General features: G+C 47.8%; 5 protein-coding genes across 5 annotated transcripts; 3 read left to right on the plus strand and 2 right to left on the minus strand.

The window, feature by feature from the left end:
* Positions 1 to 543: 543 nt before the first annotated feature.
* On the plus strand, positions 544 to 2861 carry JR316_0010211 (Cytochrome P450 monooxygenase 81; the record flags this gene model as incomplete). Its single annotated transcript, XM_047895884.1, has 12 exons — positions 544 to 688; positions 740 to 840; positions 894 to 985; positions 1047 to 1188; positions 1254 to 1420; positions 1495 to 1730; positions 1785 to 1851; positions 1915 to 2115; positions 2171 to 2200; positions 2253 to 2489; positions 2541 to 2573; positions 2624 to 2861. The coding sequence occupies 12 exons, from the start codon at positions 544 to 546 to the stop codon at positions 2859 to 2861; spliced, it is 1689 nt and encodes a 562-aa protein (XP_047745603.1).
* A 1457-nt stretch (positions 2862 to 4318) lies between these two features.
* Positions 4319 to 5645, plus strand: JR316_0010212 (uncharacterized protein; the record flags this gene model as incomplete). Its single annotated transcript, XM_047895885.1, has 10 exons — positions 4319 to 4345; positions 4420 to 4448; positions 4499 to 4639; positions 4698 to 4738; positions 4829 to 4921; positions 4977 to 5023; positions 5085 to 5258; positions 5310 to 5413; positions 5463 to 5529; positions 5583 to 5645. 10 exons carry the CDS (start codon positions 4319 to 4321, stop codon positions 5643 to 5645), a joined length of 786 nt encoding a protein of 261 aa, XP_047745604.1.
* A 1758-nt stretch (positions 5646 to 7403) lies between these two features.
* JR316_0010213 (uncharacterized protein) lies at positions 7404 to 12400 on the plus strand (the record flags this gene model as incomplete). The annotated part of the gene is made up of 15 exons (XM_047895886.1): positions 7404 to 7418; positions 7480 to 7638; positions 7686 to 7721; positions 7793 to 7984; positions 8034 to 8201; positions 8255 to 8809; positions 8879 to 8952; positions 9005 to 9508; positions 9563 to 9602; positions 10011 to 10179; positions 10239 to 10415; positions 10469 to 11805; positions 11860 to 12229; positions 12302 to 12323; positions 12373 to 12400. The coding sequence occupies 15 exons, from the start codon at positions 7404 to 7406 to the stop codon at positions 12398 to 12400; spliced, it is 3846 nt and encodes a 1281-aa protein (XP_047745605.1).
* Positions 12401 to 13262: 862 nt separating this feature from the next.
* JR316_0010214 (3-hydroxy-3-methylglutaryl-coenzyme A reductase) lies at positions 13263 to 16281 on the minus strand (the record flags this gene model as incomplete). Its single annotated transcript, XM_047895887.1, has 4 exons — positions 13263 to 13731; positions 13786 to 14638; positions 14699 to 15989; positions 16057 to 16281. 4 exons carry the CDS (start codon positions 16279 to 16281, stop codon positions 13263 to 13265), a joined length of 2838 nt encoding a protein of 945 aa, XP_047745606.1.
* A 1666-nt stretch (positions 16282 to 17947) lies between these two features.
* JR316_0010215 (3-hydroxy-3-methylglutaryl-coenzyme A reductase) lies at positions 17948 to 19572 on the minus strand (the record flags this gene model as incomplete). Its single annotated transcript, XM_047895888.1, has 3 exons — positions 17948 to 18634; positions 18720 to 19148; positions 19246 to 19572. The coding sequence occupies 3 exons, from the start codon at positions 19570 to 19572 to the stop codon at positions 17948 to 17950; spliced, it is 1443 nt and encodes a 480-aa protein (XP_047745607.1).
* Between the last annotated feature and the right edge of the window lie 187 nt (positions 19573 to 19759).

Genomic DNA, 19759 nt, shown 5'->3' on the forward strand with positions numbered 1-19759 from the left:
TCTATGAATCGTGGACTAGTCAATGGTTGGATGATGACTCCTATGCCAGGTGCCTGAGGTCAATTCAATTATTCAACGTCATAGTTTACATTTGCAATGATATCCTCTCGTGCCATTTTGCTCAGAATTGAAACTGTGGCGTATCTTTGGTCGCGTTCAATGGATTATTACTCTGACCAATTGACCTACTTCATTTTACTAGATAATTATAAGTGACCCCTAGGGTGATTGTATGTGAATCTCTCAGTAAACACTGGATGTATTTTTAGGTCGGTCTCAATTTTGATTCATTACTCCGACTATCTTTCTTTCTTATTCTATCTTCCTCAGATCCACGGCCCCTGGTGCCGTTGTAGTGCGATTCTATCAAGATTTGCGGTCCGAGGTATTCGATCTTTTGCTGCAAATCTTAAATGCCCATTTGCTACTTTATGGGGCCTTAGTATCTGACATTTTACTCGGTCAACTGGGTTGTATTTATAATGAGTATAAAAACGAGGTATGAAGTACTGCTTTCCATACCACTATTCACCGAGCTCAGTCATGTCGTCAGTCTCTGCCTTTGTGCTCGACAATCCTGGGCTTTGTGCGCTCGCGCTATGCGGCGTTGGCGCTGTCTGGATTTACAACAAACGGGCGTCCAAGTTACCCAACATCCCAGGGCCTCGCTCTTCTTCCTTTTTGACTGGTATAACCCCTCACCACTTGATTGTAGCTATCTCTTCTAATTCTTTTTCAGGAAATCTATTCGATCTTGTTGCTCCTACTACGGGTCGTGACTGGGTTATTAACACCAGCAACACCTACGGCGGCGCAACCAAGTTGTCGACTCTTTTTGGTGTGAGTGGCAACTGCCCAAAGGATATTACTTACCACTAATTTTCAACATACAGGGACGGTCTCTAATGATCAATGACCAAAAGGCCTTGCATCATCTATTGGTTAAAGAGCAGGATAACTTTGAAGAATGGGAGGCTTGGACGACGTAAGTTATCAGTGGTCAGCAATAACCACAATCTGAACTCCGTTTTACAACGCATTCTCAGGACAAACGATTTACTGTTCGGACCTGGATTGCTTTCTACAGCCGGTGCTCAGCACAAGAAGCAGCGAAGGATGCTTACACCCGCTTTCTCTGTAAAGAATTTACGAGGCATGACGCCCATGTTTGTGTCTATCGCTCGGGAGGTACGTTTCTTTCCAGTGGCAGTTTTCTACTCGGGATTCTGTCTCACCAATTTGGAAACAACTAGCTAGAGGGTGCTATCTCGGCAATGGTTGAAAAGGGCCCCAAGGAAATTGACCTTACTGCATGGTTGAGCAGGGTGGCCCTCGAAGCTATTGGACGAGGTGGAATGGGGGTCTCTTTCGGCAAGATGTCGGAACCGACAACGTTCTCCACTGCCACTAAGCAGCTTGCGTAAGTACCCCATACAAAGTGCGATATTTGATGCCCATCTACTGACACTATCTTTCCTTATTCCCTTTCTTCAGAGCCATTTTATCTGCTTTGCTTCCTATCGGTACCCTTACACCATTCTTCAAATATCTCGGCCCAGGCGAATTCCGTCGGTTCATGATCAAATTCCTTCCGTTCCCGCTTCTCAAGAGTCTGGAGGTTATTGTTAATATTATGGAGGATGAAGGAAAGAAGATGCTTCGGGCGCAGGACGCGACTCTCGCAGCTGAAGATGATTCAAGCGAGACGAAGAACATCATCGGAATTCTACGTACGATTGCTGCTCATTCTGCCGCTTAAAACAGCTCTAATCATCACCTAACAGTGAAAGCAAACCAAACATCTATCGATTCCGAGCGCATGTCCGACGAGGAGCTCATTGCGCAGACATCGTGCGTTCTCCTTTGACACTCAGAGTCCGATCCAAGAATGAACTAACGTTGCTCTATGCCCAGAACGCTCATTTTCACAGCCATGGACACAACCTCGTCTGCTATTTCCAGAGTTCTCCACCAGCTCGCTATACATCCTGAAGCTCAGGAGAAGCTACGCGCCGAGATTTCCGAGGCTTACCACAATCAAGACGATGCCATTGACTTTAACAACTTGATGGCCCTGCCCTATATGGACGCCGTCATCAAAGAGACCTTGCGAGTGTATGTTTGTCGACAGTCTTGAATCCAAAAAGTGGACACTCACCTTCTTCTCCAGGTTCCCCCCTCTTCCTGTTGCCTTCCGTCAGTAAGTGATCTAATGCTCCTTTTTTTTGACCGGCATCTAAAGACTTGCTCAGAACGCTTAAAGACACCGTTCTCCCACTGCTTCATCCTATCACTGGTGAAGACGGAACAATCTTGAACGAAGTACTCGTCGAAAAGGGAACCGACGTCTTTGTCAACGTTATCGGAGCAAATCATAATCCCAAGACATGGGGTGACGACGCTGGTGAATGGAAACCAGAGCGTTGGCTTTCAGAACTCCCGGAAAGCGTAACCAAGATTCGCGACTACTCTGGCGTGTTTGCACACCAGTAAGTTTATTAAAGACCTTTAATGTCTTATCTTGTTTAATCTTGCTTTAGAATGACGTTTATGGCTGGAAACCGCTCTTGCATGTGAGTTTATTTTCATAATATTATTGCACAAATCTGAATGATTCTCGCAGTGGTTTCAACTTTGCTCTGCTAGAGATGAGTGAGTACTTATTCTTTGAACTATTGCCTGATATACTGAATCTCCGAGCAGGGGTTGTTTTGGCATTATTCCTCCAGTCCTTCGAGTTCAGTCTCCCGAAGGATAAGGATATCGTATGGAATCTTGGTCTATTGATGATCCCTGTCATCAAGGGCGCAACCTCACTGGAAAGTCAGCTACCTCTTGTTGTAAAGAAACGAGGAACTTGATGGGGGAAAGCTCCCTCTTTATTTTAGATTTTGGTATTTGACTACCAAACATACTTTAGTAGACTAGTTATTACAAGTCCTCCCTTGGAGGAATCGTTATTATATCCGAAATCGATGAAACGCTTAATGAGCCGGCGATCAATCGGCAGGTTTTGATTGGAGATTGAATGAGCCATTTTTACATTTTGGCCGTTCACATGTGCGAGAATCGCTGCTTTCGCTTTTTGAGGCTTTGAGCCGGCAATGGCTCGGCAAGGAAGTCGGAACTTCAAATATCTTGCCACTCGACATTGATCAAAATCTGTTTGAATTTTGAAAGGTTTCTTGTTGCTCCAGCATTGTATGGCCTACTTTGTTACCTACAACAACTAAATGGTTATTTATGACTATATCATTAAAGGCCTACTTATTTATGTAGACCTAAGAAATTCACCAGTTGTTCATTACCCTTGCATTCATGGCTTATATAGCTTATCTACAATAGGACAACTTACAGCTATTTTCATATCGATAGGCCCAACCTCAAAATATATTCATACAGTCGGCCTTGAATTTTTGCGTAACCGAGTTACATAAGGAATGCTCCGATGTTGAGTTTATGTCAAACTATGGTACGATCTGGCAGCAAAGCGTCGACATGCCTTTCAGTTTGAGAAGGGAATGGCTTTAGGCGTGCTGATAATGTGGTGGTATCGACATTCGTTCTCATAGCTCAACTTTTTGTAAATACTCATTGACAATTTTGCGAGTTTCCGTGATTCTGCCGTCTTCAAATTTTATGTTCCGCTTAATAAAATTCGTTGTCCGTGTATGTGTAAATTTAGGGAATAGCTCTATCGATATGAAAATAGCTATAAACATTAGTGATTTCATTCTTTTCAGTCCAGTCTTTGTCTTCAAGTTAGATGGAGCTGTTACAATCTTATAATATACTGGATGATGCCCCTCCTAAAATACATGTCTTATAATTTCCAAAGGAATTGATCACAAGGACTCGTATCTGCCGTGCGTAGCAACGGCCCACCTTACAAGTATATTTTGATTTTAGTTGTTTGTGATATTGAATGAAATTCATACGTTGTAGTGTGTTTTGGTGTCAAATGGAAGTGAGATGGCTCATATAACAGAAGTATAAATTTTAGCAACTCAACTCGAGCAGGTAATAGGGACCCACACGTTCGTCTGATTTCCAGTTAGATGTAAAACCCTAGGTGCATCATGATGTCGATCCAAAATGCTGCGCGATGCCGGCTTTACCGTTAGCCGAGACAACCGTGCCGTTAAATCCGAACCATGCTTGAATCATTCTTGACTGGTGACGCCATGAGTTGATGATGTTCCCTCGACCCAGCGGCATACGAACAACTACTCCATCTTTCCTTTTCACCACCACCCACTCCTATCCAAAAAGATCTATACTTTCATCTTCTCACAAATCAAGGACGTTGAACACCGCCATGTCATCTGAAACTGTTATTCGGGAGGTAAGCTTTTGGATACACTCAATACTCGCGGTTTGCTCACGGTCCCATCTTGCAATTTATCTTCTGACCTGTAGGTTACGAAAGGAGTCTGGACCTTCTCAAAGTGCGTACTCACGATACCGGTTTTTCAGACAACTAATCGCTTCCCTGAAGGCCTTTCGCTCGTTTTGGTATCTGGCCAATGGGCGGACGATCGACAGCCATCCAATTAAGTAATGGTGGTGTCTGGATATTGGCGTCCACTCCTTTGGACAGCGAGACGAAATCTAAGTTAGAAGAACTGGGTCCTATCAAGTGAGAATGTTTGATAAAAATTTTTGTGTGTCCGTCCTCTGACCATTCCTTTTCGAAGGTATATCATCGGCGCCGATGCCGTACATCACCTATTCCTCAGTAAGAAACGTTCACCTACCGCTCATGGCTTGAATGATAATTTGATTCGGCAAATGAATCATGTATCATGTGCTTACACCTTCATTTTAGGCGAATACAAAAAAGCTTATCCAACAGCGAAACTGATCGCTCCCGAAGCTACCATTACAAACCATCCAAACAAAGAACTGGTCTTCGACGGAGGTTAGATCTTTTTAAGACCTTGCTGAAATAAGGTTTTCATCACACCCGTTCGTAGTCTGGGGTCGAGATCCACAAGATACGAAGTATGGCTTCGAAGACGATGTAAGCCATGCTTATTTTTTTCTACCAACCTTACTAACACCGTCTTTCTGATGCCTAAAAGATTGAGCACTGGTCAGATAATGATACACCTATACTCGGCATAGAATACCTGCTCATATGGATTTCGTCCAGTTATTTCTCAGGTTTCAAAAACAAGGACGTTGCATTCCTTCATAAACCATCAAAATCACTCATTGAAGCAGATTTGCTCATGAATCTTCCGGGCAATGAACAGGTAGTCGCATAGATTCCGTATAGATCTAAGCTTCTGATAACCTCTATATAGTACTCAAAAGCTAAGCAAAAACCTCAATGGTTCAGATTTAACGTCAGCCCTGCATCAACATGGATCTATCCAAAGCTAATATGGAGCCTCGGAGAAGACAAAGAGTATAATACTACATGCTAGAGTTTTTATCAAAATCTCACGCGCGTATAGGGCCATGCGAAGAGACGCGAAAACTGTGTCTGGGTGGGACTTCGATAGAATTATCCCATGTCATGGGGTACACTTTCTCCTCGATCCCTCCCTCCTCCGTCGCTAATAATATGTTTGCAGGATGTTATCGAGACTAATGGAAAGAAGGCCTGGAATGACGTATACAAGTCTTTCCTCGACTGAATGAAAGACATTTTTTTTCTGCTTCATTTCTCATAGATGGGAGCTCCGTTAGTGTCAACCTGGTGTGAAAGGGGGGTTTAAACAAGGGTTTTGCGTATTAAGTTCAAATTACCATCAATTTTCAGAGAAGATTGCTTATCATGCGAGCATGTGAACCATGCCCTTAGCGCCCGTAATATCATACGTGAGAAGATCAATCCAGACATTCGGATCTCACGAGTAAACGCACACTCAACATCCTTGAAGTATGCTGAACTTCTTTCACGTATGATTTGGCTTCAAAGACTCGGTGAATGCACAGTGCCATTCAGTGTCTTACAATAATAATTCACCATGACGGCTGAGATGGCGGCTGAACGAACGTGGTTTTTCCCCTGTCGCATCACATAATATAAATATTAGAAAGACCTGAACTGCCCCTCCCTATACAAGCAATCGTGTGCTACCGTCTGAAGAAACACTATTCCTTTGATTGACTGTCCAGTCTGGTAGCATCATCGCACTCAGTGTCTCGTACATTCGGCCTTGTATAATCCCTGTACGATCATCAATCTCAGTGCCTCATCAAAGCTCGTCGTCTTGATTTGCTAATTTATCAGATAACTCAGCGTATTTGCAGGTCTATACCATTATCAAAGTACAGAAATGCCACCAATGTGTCATTGCGGGAAAAAGGTATTTACTTTGTTAAGTATGTGACACTACACACAATTCATTGACGTTTTCATCAATATACAGATCATGATGATCGACAGGTTGAAAGAGCAAGCAAACCAAACGCAAGCACAGCTATTCAATTGATCAAACGCCGAAGTTGTACGACGTGCATCGCTGTCGGAGTAGCATGCATTATTTTTGCCGGTAGGGATAGCGGAAGACTGGGTCCATGCATTTTATGTCGGGCATCTGTGACCAGAACGAAATGCTCCCTGATTACGCGTGCTTTGATATAGACAAGAGACTCGGAATCGCACAGGATTTACAGAGAAACGGGAGGGGTAGTGATATAGATGAGCAGCCTCTTGAAGATTAGATTTTGTAATCTTACTTCTACTCCAGAGTTCTGGCGCACACAATTTACACTTTCTTTTCTCAACGCTGAGCGCACTAATAAACTTCGAGCTCAAGGAAATCCAAAACGAATTTCAACTTCAAGTTCAAATTCAAGTCGTTTGGTATTAGATTAGATTAGATCTGTCCCTGAGTCATGTACATAATGATGGTTATGTAACTAGTTCCTTAGCCTCGAGGCCGAACACATCGTTCTCTGACACGATGGCACCGCTTACGCAGACTCTACCTAAAATCACTCATGACGATCGTCGAAAGCTTGATTTTAGGCTTTGTCAAGAACTACAACGGCGTTCAGGGGGGTAACATGGCTAGAAGTTGGTGGACGATATCATCTCGTTATGCCTCGACAATAATAGTCACAGATTCTCGAACTGCAATCTGGAAACGATGATGATGTGGGCAGCTGGCAGGAGAAAATATATTCATACACGATGTTACAAAAACACGACATAAACACGAGGCTGCCGCCTGCTCTTCCATCCAAGTTATTGAAAACCACATCACCCACCTACCGCGTAGATAAATCACTTGCTCCACGTTCTTCACTCCCTGTGTGCTATGCCGGTGTGTCCCCAGTGCGATAATCGACCTTTCAGCAACAGAGAGGCGTTATTACAACACATGAAGAGTAGCAGCGCTTGGCATCCATTTTGTGCCAGCTGCGATCGACGATTCTCGAGCCAAATGGCGTTCGATGCGGTAATCATCCCCTGCCATTTGACAAGTTGCGTATCCCCACTCATTTGTTATTTCGTTGTAGCATATGGCGGACAAGCATCCGCCTACTTTCGACTGTACGATATGCAATCGGAGCTACCATGCGCTGTTTGCACTGGAGGACCACTATCGAGGATCCGCTGCACACCCTAATTGTGTGCGCTGCGGTCGCGGCTTTAAGGACGCGTTGGCCTGTGAAGAGGTACGACCTAGCTTATAACACAAGAGTATTTTGCTGACTTTCCAAAGCACCAAAATAATGAACATGGGGACAATTTTGCCTCGGTATGTCGGTTTAATTGGCTCATTACGCCACTGCGCCGTTGAATCCGAATTGACACCAGCCTTTGCACTAGCACTCCACAGATTCTGTAGTCTCATCGGTGTCCTCTAACTTTGTCACCACCCCACCAGCCATACCAAGTGACGATGATCCTTCAACTAAAGAAAACAATGAGTTGGAATCTTTAGATTCAGCCGAAAAAATGGTTTTAGATTGCACGAATGCCAGTGACATATCTCCCACCAGCTCACAGGGCAGTGTCCAGGTGAGAGAGGAATAAAGATTTTGCTAAGCAGGCGACTAAATTTTTATAGGAGCTCATTCCACAGATAGAGCAAGGAGATACCTCCCCAATCGATTTGCAGGTCGATTTCCGGGTCTCTTCACCACTGACACAGGTGACTCCTCCATTCAGTCCGATGTCACCTAGCTTGCTTCCCCGACCGGGAACAGACATTGAACAATATTGGACGTCTCGACAGGTAATTTCTTCAAACAAAAATTCGAATACTGTTTCTTATCCATTACCCATCAGAATATTAGCGCCTCGCGTCGCGTACTGCCCCTTACCAATGGTGTTACGACGAGGATAGAGAATCCTCTCTCCCCTGGACCTGGGACATGGTTCGGGAACCGGCTTCCTCCCAGACAATCGTTATTGCCACCTGTGGCTCTTCAACCGACAATCAATTCGCCTTCCCTTCTCCCTTCGCCTCCAATCTCCGCTCAGAGGCCAGATTTTACTTCACGTCTCTATCCCGGGAGCGTTCGGCAGCACCTGAGAATGCAAAATGAGGCTTTGGGAAGACAACGGATGCCTGGATCCGATACTAGGCAGTGGGATTTTCACTCAAGGGATCTCACTTCCAGCCATACTCTTACGAGGTATCGAGGTTTGGGAAAGCCTGATGAATCCAGGTGGACCCTGCCACTTAGAAGGGAGGATGTGCCGCCAGTTGTAACAACTGGAGATCGCCCGTCCATTTTTTATGAGACGTTAACACCGCGAGCCGGCACAATTGCCTCAGAGGGATCACCCCAAAGCTCTGACGATATTCTTCGCCAATCCCCTGGCTCTAACAAAAACGAGGTGAGAAAGGATATATATATATGATTTTTCTTTTTAAATGTTAACATTTGTGCGCTCCCTAATGCACAGACAGATACAAGACCCACCTCTGCGTCTTCCACTCCGTGTATTAGCCCGGTGAAATACAAAATAACCCCCAGCAGGTGTGTATAATTCCCGTTCACATTTCAAAAAATTCGCTGATGTACGATACAGCGATTGTCCGAGCCCCCGATCTCCAGACGTGGTCTCCCCCATAGGACTGGGTGTCCTCCCCTCGATCTCGCCGCTCCCCACAACTCCGATCGACTTAATAGATTTAGATATACCAGAAGCTCGTAAACCCCTTCCAGACTCTCCTATTAGCTCGCGCACAAGCTCCCCCCCACATACCAACAATTCTACTAGCCATGAAGTTGCGTCTTTTCTCGCTGCTTCAAATACAGACCCTCTGGCGACCAACTCGCCACTTTCAACCTCGTCGACGAAGAGCTTCGCCACTTCGCCTCAGGAGCCCCTGAACTTCGCTCACCACTCACCCCCCGCGCAAACTCCTCCAATCACGCCGGTTGCCCTGACAGTCGCTCGGACCACGAGCACGAGCACAAACACGAGCGTAACTTCCAAATCCAATCCAAACCCACTTCATTGCAGGGTTTGCCTCGCAGACAGCTGCGACGATATCACGGCCAGCATGTGCGGCCATATTTTTTGTAACAGGTGAGCCGGTCTGTAATCGAAATAATCTCGATATTCTCATAATAGTATGGTTAGATGCATCACGAATGCCGTCATCAAAACGAATCGGTGCCCAGTTTGCCAGACACCAACACTACTTTATTGCCTTTTCCGACTTGACATCGCTGCCTGATAAAGATTGCAAACTGCCTTTCTTGTTGTCGTACATAATCACCCTGTAGCCATACCTCTGCCTTCAACTTTGATAGCATCGAAACTAGACAAAAAATTGTAGAATACATATAACCAATGATGTTGCCTTTGTCAGACCTTGTGCACCGTCAGCAATTTCGCCGTTGTCAATTATTTGCTTTGGTCTGGCTACAAATTTGCAGCAAATAATAAATTTACATACGTCAACTCAGAACTGCGTAAAATTTCCAGGGATTCTCGTTTGGCAGTGGCTCTTCTTCGAACCGTCTTCGGTCCGACCTGCCGCATAGGGGCCTTACTTTTTTTCCTTTAATTGCATCGACTTTTTCAGCGTGTAAACCGGTTTCCTACAATGCCAGGCCCCGGTAGTCACAAGAAGTCAAAATCAAAAGCTCCAAGATCCCAGGAGAACGTTCGTCAAATACGCATGGCGGAGATCGACAACGCGGAGGGTTGGAATGCGATAGTAACCTTGCTTTGCGATCTTTTTCAACTCCCAGGTATGTACCTTCCTTATTCTGCTAGCTTCATGAGATACTATTGTCTCGTCATTTGTCAGATCTCACCTCTCGAACTGGATTGAAGCAAGTGCACACCAAATTCAACACCGTGTTCGCTAAAATCGAGGATGTTTACCAGAGAAACCCACAGAATTACAAACTACGAGGCGGAATAATTGGGATTTTCGCTAAAATGTGTGTAGACTCCTTGTTGAGAGACAAGCTTTTCGAGAAAGGTACGCAATTTGAACCTTGAAACCCCTTCATATTAGTCATATTTTCTCTGGAGGTGTCCTGGGAATGATCACGCCTCTTCTCGAGATAGACGACACCCGTCATTTGGCTCTACGTTGCCTCAGTACCATCACCCACCACGGCGGCTCGAACGTTCGGATCGAAATCGCCAAATACGCCAATGTTCTCGCCAAACTTGTTAGAAACCTCCCCGACGATGAAAAGGTCGCAGAGCTTGCAGTATCGACCCTCGCGCATTCCATAACCGCTGTAACGGATGGTTTCCCAATTCCTGCCAGTCCAGCCGTCCTCAAATCAATAGACATGGTCGAGGTTCTCAAATCAGCACTCGAAGCTGTCAAAAGATACCACAGCGACCCTCTCTCGCTCATCGACCATGCTATCGAGCTAGTGTGCATGTCGAGCATGCATACCTTGAATGCATTCAAGGCATATCCTCCTGCTATCAACTTCATGATCGCTGGCCTTCGGAGCAAGGATTGGGTTACCCGCGCTACATGTCTAGGCGGAATGCTCAGACTATATCAATCTGAAGCAGAAGAGAATCCGCGCATTTTTGACACGAGGAAGCTGCTGACCTCAATACGCCGTCGCATTCCCGACCATCTTATTGACCTCCAGACGGACTACGGGTTCGCGCGATGCGAATTCTATCTATTGGCCAAGGCGTCGGGTGAATTTCCCAAAGCAATGATGGCATGTGTCCAAACCCACGACTTCCACGCGCTGGGATTGAAACTGGTAGAGCTAATCCTTGCGGCAGAGTTTTCTGTCGTAGAAGGTACGTTCGACGCTGAGGACCCAGTGACTGGAAAACGTCTGAACGACAACGCTGGGCTCCCGTTCAAAATGTGGTCTGAATCGCTTCCTTTCTGCGCCCAAGTTATCCGGAAGCTGGGAAAACCCAACGAAGCAGACATTGCCGACATTCTGGATCTCAAGTACCTCATCATGACACAACGCATCCCGGACGCTGTGGCGTTGGCGAAGAAGTGCATCGAGCGTAATCCACAACAGGCGTACTTCCACTACGCGATCACGCTTGCGGCTGACAACGTGCAGGGTCTGCGAGCTGCGAAGAAGGGGTTGAAGTGCAAGCTCCTCACCCCCTTTGTCAAGTGGCAGTTGACGCAGCGCGCGGTCATTCACGCTGCTGATATGGGCGTCAAAATCCTCCAAGATATGCCAGACGTCGGTGACAAGCGGTGGGAAGAAGGTATCGCGTTTTTGTCCAGCGCTTGCGAAGATGCCAAATCATTCTTGGAGGGCGCTCCTCCCGACAATCGCTACATGAAAGACGTTGGATATTGGTACATCCTACTCAGTATGCTATTGAAGGACGATCTCAGCGCTGATCTACATGAACTCAAAGTGAGTGCTATCTCCGAATGTAGACGAATAAGCTAAGTTTTGTTTCCATTGTAGCCTGACCTCGAACGACTGAAAGCTGCTGATGAATTCAGCATTTTCATGGGACTCCCTCCCCCGAAGACGGAACTTCGCCTTGCTCAACAGACCGCCGTAAAGCATTATCCAGCAGCAATCAAAGAGTTCTCCCGCGTCTTCGACCTGCTAGATAAATGCAAAGGCGAGGCAGGCTGTACAGCGCCTGACCAGGATAAACTCGAGGACGACCTCGCTGCATGGCTTGGTGACATGAAACTCAAGGATGGAACGATGCAAAGTGTGGGCGCACGCTGTCCTGGTAACATCGGGCAGGTAAAAGTCAGCTATGATCAGCTTACCTTGTACCGTTGCTCGTGGTGCGGAAATCCGTCTGCAATGTTGCGGAAATGTACGTGTATCCTTGTCCCGTGTTTGCAGTATTTGTCGAATTTAGACTGACGGTTGATTCCACTCTACTTAGGCGGGGGATGTGCGAAGACTAGGTATTGCGACAGTGCCTGTCAAAAGTTACATTGGGGAGATCATAAGAAGACATGCAAACTTCAAACTTGAGCGCTGAGCATGTTCACGATAATTTTATTTGAGGCTAGCAGTGAACGGTCTGTATATTATGTATGTACATTTTTGACGAAAAGAGCAAACATCACTACGGCCCCCCACCACTCTGCAAAACATTCCGTGAAGAAAAAAAATCCGATGTCCGTTTGTCGATGGCAACCTGAATACTCCGTTTTTTTAAAACAAAAAAGTTAAAGGGAGGATATAGAGCCATAAAAAAGTACAATGAATTGAAATAGTACTCTACAATCAATCACCTTTAATAAAAAGTAAACACTAAAGGTGCAACTGCTCAAAAACTGGAAGATTCCAAGTCAATGAAGATCGAATAAAAAAAGGAGTCTTGGAATTTAAGAGAATACGAGAAAATGAATATATACGATAAGCAGTGCGATCTCTAATAAGTAAGCTATGATGGAAGCATTATAACTCGCCGACAAAGACAAAGTGTGGACTCGGGAAGTGGGGTTGATTTCATCGAAGGGTCGGCGGCGTGGTGGTATGTTTTTTGATTTAAAAGAAGAAAAAATTGGGAAGTGGGTGAATAATGCAGGGAATTCAATTATGCAGGTATATGATACATCCCCCCCTTCAATCCGTTGGGTAAAAAAAGGGGAATTCGAAAAAATGCTTTGACGAGATTGGTTGTTGCTAGATATCGATGGGTTGATGCTGCAGCGGGTTTGGTCTAATAAAAAATGATGATGACGATGATGGTGATGGTGATAATGTGTGTGTGTGTGCAAGTGCGAGTGCGAGTGCAATTGTGTGGTGCAGTGAAGACGAGGTCTGAGAGGATGGGGACAATAGGAATATCGTACAAGAAAACAGGTGAAAAAAGAGAAAAGACACGCCCAATCCATTTACTGTGAATAAGGCGGTATCGACTTTGTCGACGAAGAAGGCGACATCGGCATCTGGATCTGCACGCTCTTCGCCTCCTCCTTCTCCTCTTCTTTCCCATACGGTGGCGCCGGCGTCGAAGGTAACTGCGCGCGCAACACTGGACTGCCGCTCCTCTCGATCGCAGGCGTCGAAGGCATCGACACAGCCGGTGTATTCGTCTGCGACCTATTATGCGCCATATGAGCGCGGATGAGGTGACCCGCCGCGAGCGCGCTGAGAAGGGACAGTTCGCCAGCCATAACGGCAGCTGCGATGAGCCGCGCGAGCGCCTGTGCGTTTTGTCCTGGATGTGAGGGGTGAGCGCCTTTCATGCCGAGCATCTCGAGCACGCTTTGTTGTGGGCCCAACACGGTGCCGCCGCCTACGGTGCCGACTTCGATACATGGCATGCTGACTGTCATAAGCAGATCCTTGCCGTCGTTGATCCTAACAAAACCATAAGCCACAAAAAAACCAACAAAACGGAGAAAAAAGACATACGACTCCATCAAGGTCATACACATCGAGCTCTCCACATTCTGCGCGGGGTCCTGTCCAGTAGCAAGGAAAATAGCAGTGAGGATATTTGCAGCGTGCGCATTGAACCCGCCAATCGAACCCGCCATCGCGCTCCCGACAAGGTTTTTCTTCGTGTTCAAATTCACAAGCGAATCCACCGTCGTCTTCAACACGCTCGTCACAATTTTACCCGGTACCACCGCCTCCGCGACCACACTCTTTCCTCTGCCTTCGATCCAATTGATCGCAGCTGGCTTCTTATCCGTGCAGTAATTCCCGGACAAAGCAAGGACGACCATTTCAGGGTAATACCTCTGCATCACCTCGAGCGCCTTCTCCGTCCCCTTGGAAATCATATTCATACCCATCGCATCACCGGTACCGGTCGCGAACCTCACAAAAAGCGTACGTCCCGCCATAGCAGTCTTCAAACTCTTCAACCTCGCAAACCTCGATGTGCTCTCAAACGCCTCTTTGAGCACCGCATACCCGTCTTCAGAGTCGATCCACAGCTTCGCGTGCGCCGCCATTTTGATAGTCGGGAAATCGATAGCCGGCCCGCGCGTCATACCGTCTTTCACCAGTACGGTTGTTACACCTCCACCGGCGTTGAGCGCTTTGCATCCGCGCGAGGTGGATGCGACGAGGGTGCCTTCGGCTGTGGCCATGGGTATAGGATACAGTGTGCCGTCGACGTTGAGCGGGCCCGCGATACCGAGAGGGAGAGGGATGTATCCGACGACGTTCTCGCAGCACGCACCGAGCACACGCGAGTAGTCATAGTTGGCCAGGGGGATATCCGACGATTCGAGTGTCTGCGTCAAGGACGCACGGGCTATTAAAACACAATCAGTACATCACATAAAAACAAATCAGAAGGGGAAAGGCAACTCACAAATCAACGCCCTCCTGATCCTCACCGCCCTCTCCAGCTCATTCATACCAAGCACCTTCTCAAGCGCATACGCCGCAATCTTCCCGTTCTGCGCCAACAGAATAACTTCCTCATCATTCAACAGCGCAAGCGACTCGCTGATCGGTCGGGGCCCGTTCTCAAACACATCAATGCACTCCTCGAGCGTGCGGATCGCCTGGACACCATTAGCGTCATTGTCGTTCTCGTTACCCAATGAAGAAGAAGTGTCAGATGCAGAAGACTCCGAGTAAGGTGGTGTAGGCTGTCCAATAACAGACGTCGATACCGCAGAAGAACCAGAGAGAGGACGAGCAGTGACCGTCATCCGCCTCTTATTCCTGCCATCCTTCGTCACAGCCGGGGAAGCCGCAGTATACTTGCGCTCGTGTTCCAGGCGCCTGTCCACATCTTCAAGCGAGAATGTGCCGACCGATTTAGCTGCCAAGGTGAGCGCCGAGCTTTCGCGGCGCAGAGTGTGCGTGTGTTGAACAGGTTTAACCTTTTCTTCCTCTGCCTCAACCTCATGTTCCTCTTCCTCTTCCTCCTCCTCATCTCCCCGCGCAAGCCCAACCCCTTCAAACCTGACCTCCCCTTTCAACCCAAGCACACCAGCTCCAATCCTTGTCCCCACCACACCCGCCGCAATCCCCTTCAAAAGGTACCCATTCAGGGCCACACTAATCGCCAAAATGATCACTATCCATTTACTCAGAATCGGGTCTCCAACGAGGCGTGTCCAGGAGGACATGAACGACTCGATGACTTCGGAGGTGGTTCTGCGGACGCCGCCAAAGCCGTTGACGGGAGTAGATCCGGTGGATTGGGATTGGTGAGCGTGTGCGTGGTATGTGGTGTGCAGCGAAGAATCAAGTGAGGGTACAGCGGACGAGGAGACAGAAGACGCGAATGTCCTCCGCGTAGCCTTACCAGCACCTCCCATAGACGTGGGTAGTACAATACGAACGTACACAGGCGGGGACACTTTCACCAGCAAATCCTTCGGCGTGCGCGTCTGTGTCGCGTTATCGTTATCGCCACTATGGTCCACATCGACATCAACATTGTGTTCGAGGTTGAGGTTGAGATCAAACCCGAGCTCCTCAGCGGACGCTTCTACGAGCGCATTAAGCGCCGTACGCACTCCAGGAGCAGTGATATCCACCTTGCGAACCACAACTTGCTGATGCTGAAGGTCCGATCCAGAATTATGCCTCGACGGCGTAAGCGGCGTGATAAGATTCAAGATATGCAGCGTCAAAAACGAGGCGATCTGTCCGGCAGTACATTTAGTTTACGCGGTACACAGCGGAGAAACAGATAACAGAGACAGGACATACCAAAAGCAATTTTAACCTTGCAACCGGGTTCTCCTGCCCGGCCACCTCTTTACCCTTGCCTTTACCCATAGCCAAAGTCAAACTCTTATCAACCTTCTTCGCACCTTTACCCAAACCCAATCCATACTCCCACTCATGCAACCCACTCCCCTTCACACCCAACACCGCGCGCTTCACCCTCTCCTTCATCGAAAGCGGCAGGGGCGGGGGTGCTGGCCGGACCATCGCACTGCGTGTGTTCGTAATTGTGTTTGAAGAGGCAAATGTAGAAGCAGAAGCAGATGCACTGCGCGGCGTAGTTGATCCTTGGGAATTAGGTGTAGTTGACGAGTGCGCGTCGGCGTTGATGCTCGTGCTTGTGCTGGATGTGAAGGAGTTGGCGCGGCTTCGCGTGTGGCTTTGCGTCATCAGACGGACGTTTTTGATGCGTCGGACCTGTTTATTATGTGGATGTACGAGGAAGGTATAGTCAGTAACCGATCAAATTGATAGGTAGATAGAGAAGGAGAAGGAGATGTAAGGGGATAGGGGTATAATAAAGAAAGAAAGAATAGAAAAAGCAAAAATGGAGAAAGTTTAAGTAGTCATTTCGTTCCGCTTCGCTCTGCCTCGCAAAAACATAAAACTTGAGCATTCGACATTCGACAAGCACCTCCGCACATCACATCGGCATCGGCGCAAAACACAACGCGACGCCAGAAATATCGCTAGCACCCGCAATACCACCACCACTATCAATAGCCCCAGATAACGGTGGACAGGCACAGCATAGCACCCAGCACAGCACCCCGGGACCGGCACTCGCAAGTAACCATACATGCAAACCCAAACCCAAATCCAATCCAAAGCCCACACACACACCCCAGAATTAACGAAATTCCCGTTAAGGAAGGAGGAGTCCTCGGGGTCATAAGGTTATAAGTCACGACACTCCCACTTTGGAGCTGGTACAGGCACAGGCACTCTCGGTTCAAGTGCAAAGCGGGGGTGGGGTCCGAGCACCACAAAAAGACAAAAGAAAAGAGAAAGCAGAGTAGAGTAAAGAAAAGAAAAGAGAAAGCACAGTAAGGAAAAAGAAAAACGGCAAAATCGAAAACAAAATAAAGGAAAAACAAAAACAAAATAAACCATTTCGAGCACCGAAAGCACTAACTCTGGCACCAATCAAACCCACTTTCAAAGTTCCACAAAAAACGGACCACCGAGTGCCGAATAACGATACCATCCATCCCCCTGTCATATCCTAACCCATCCCATCCCATCCCATACCTTCCGCCTGTCACATAACCTCCAGACAAAACGGACCCAACCGGAAATGAAAAAAACCGAAAAACACAAACCGTAAAACAAAAAACCGAAAAACCGAAAAACCAAAAGGCGGAAAAAATAGAGATTGCAAGTCCATGTCAACGCAGCGGAAGACATACAAAGCCGCGACATCGAACTCGAAGAACCCAAACACAAAGATAAAGGTAGAAATAAAAATAGAAAGATAAAAGAAACAAAAATAGACAACCGCAAAACCCATCCCATCCATCCGCTCTAGCGTGCTCGCGTACAAGCGAGCCACACCAAAAATACACAACCATTGGGGATTCGCATACCCATACCCATATCCATACCCAAAAATAACCGCAATAGAAAATGTTGCAAAAGACACGCCACAAATGATAAATGTTGAGATGAGAAAGTGAGATATGAAAAAAATGAAAAGTGAGACCACAATCAATAAAATCAAAGTGGCAAAGTGCCAGTGCCAAAACTAGAGTGAGAAAAGAAGATGATGCGAGCAAGAACGAAAGCGAAAGCGAAAACGAGAAAGAGAGCGAAAACGAAAACGAAAACGAAAACATAGCCGCAAACCAAACCAAAAAAGAAGAAAAAAACCCAATCAAGAACTCACCTCAACCATAACCCCCAAAATCGCCGCCAAATACGTGCACAACAAAAGACAATCCACACCCAACATCAGCGCCGCCAACGCACACACCTCGCTCAATCCACCAACTCGACTGTACGCGCCTACGGCTAGGACAGCGATTTCAAGGATGTAGTCGCGGATAATGGGGGCGTAGACTAGATGTAAGGATTCAGTTATGATTAGGGGTGCGGGTTTGAGTGTCATTGAGGCTCCTGCTGAAGCTGAAGCCGAGGAAGAGGGTGGTGGCGCGAGAGTGTTGGTATTGGTGTTGGTAGCATTGTTGGAATTGGAATTGGACGAAGAAGCAAGAATAGGATACCCGGCATCGGTCTTAACAACCCCCTTGACAAGCGCTGGCGGCACACTCAAATGCGGGTGCAAAAACACCGCTCTCGCAAGCCTCAGCGGTTTATCAAAGCCGACAGTACACACCAAAAACGGGAGTGCCTCCGTCAGCGCTACTGGGTCGATCCTAATCCTCAGAGCCATGGCGATAGGGAGCGAAATGAGCATGGCAAGGACGGCGGAAGAAAGAATGGCGAGTGGGAGCCAGAACGAGGAGCCTAGTGCGCGCGAGCGGATGAGCAGGAGGTAGAATGTTGTGTGCATGAGGATGTATCCTGCGAGGATGAGCAGAATGTCCAGCGAGTCTGCTTTCTGTTTCCAAGTGTATGTATATCGATAGGGGTGTGAGAGGTGAGTTAGGAGGTGGTGGGACGAGGAAGGAGGATTCAAAACGCACCTTGGCGAGATCCCAGAAACGCACGACGAGCGCGCGTGCGGCGTACGCGACCCATTTCCCATTTCGCATCTGGTTAATTGGGACACTCTCAGTCGTTGCCCGACCAGCGTCCACCTCAAAGCGGACACCATGTTCATCCGTAAACACACGCGGGTGTTGCTGATGCTGGTTATAATGCTGGTGCTGATGTTGATACTGGTGCTCATCACCAACGAGAGCAGCGACAAACTCGTCGCGCATACCCGGTCTAAACGCCAGCGTCTGCACGAGAGCGCGCGAGCCGGGCTGCTGGAGTGTGAAACACGGTGCACCCTCCCCGTCCGCTGCTGGCAGACGATGGCACAGCGCCGCGTACGTGCGCCCCGCTGGCGTCTGAAACGTCTGTGCGAGGTGCTGCGTCATGTTTACCACGGACGCTGCCAATGGAGCCTGTGTGAGTGAGAGAGACTGCGCATTCGCATTGGAGTAGTCCTGCCAGTGAAACGGTTGGTACAGAGAAAGACTTGTAAGGGTGTAAAACCCGCACCTCAGCGTGTCTACGCGCTGCCCCGTCGAGTGTGACCACCACCTGCTGGAGCTCAAGCACCAGCTCATCCGACCTGTGCAGTGCCTTGGCCGCATGTGTCCACGTCCCCTCGCGCACACCAACCCACTCACCGAGGCGCCACAGCGCATACGCTGGCCGCAGCGTCGGAGGCGCATATACCGACAGCGAGGGGTCAATGAACGCCGAGTGCTTGATCGCAGAGAGAATGTGGAAGTACGCGAGCGTGCCAATGATGCAGAAGAAGACGATGGTCTCAATGGGTGTGTACGCTGCATGCAGCGCGAACGGGCGGAAGAGCGCACGCATGGCGTCTCGTCTTCGTCGTCGTCGTCGTTGATGTGGACGTTGAATAGAGTGCTGCTGCCTCTGTTGAGAGAGTCAGTGCAAGAGGGAAAACAATTGAAGAAAAAAGTCCCTCGTACGACAGTCTCTCCATTTTTTTATTTCAACACCCACCATTTCATCACAGAGACCCCGAACACCCTTCCTTTTC

This window comes from Psilocybe cubensis, chromosome 9 (genome assembly GCF_017499595.1).
Source record: "Psilocybe cubensis strain MGC-MH-2018 chromosome 9, whole genome shotgun sequence".
In the NCBI taxonomy this organism is placed as follows: domain Eukaryota; kingdom Fungi; phylum Basidiomycota; class Agaricomycetes; order Agaricales; family Agrocybaceae; genus Psilocybe; species Psilocybe cubensis.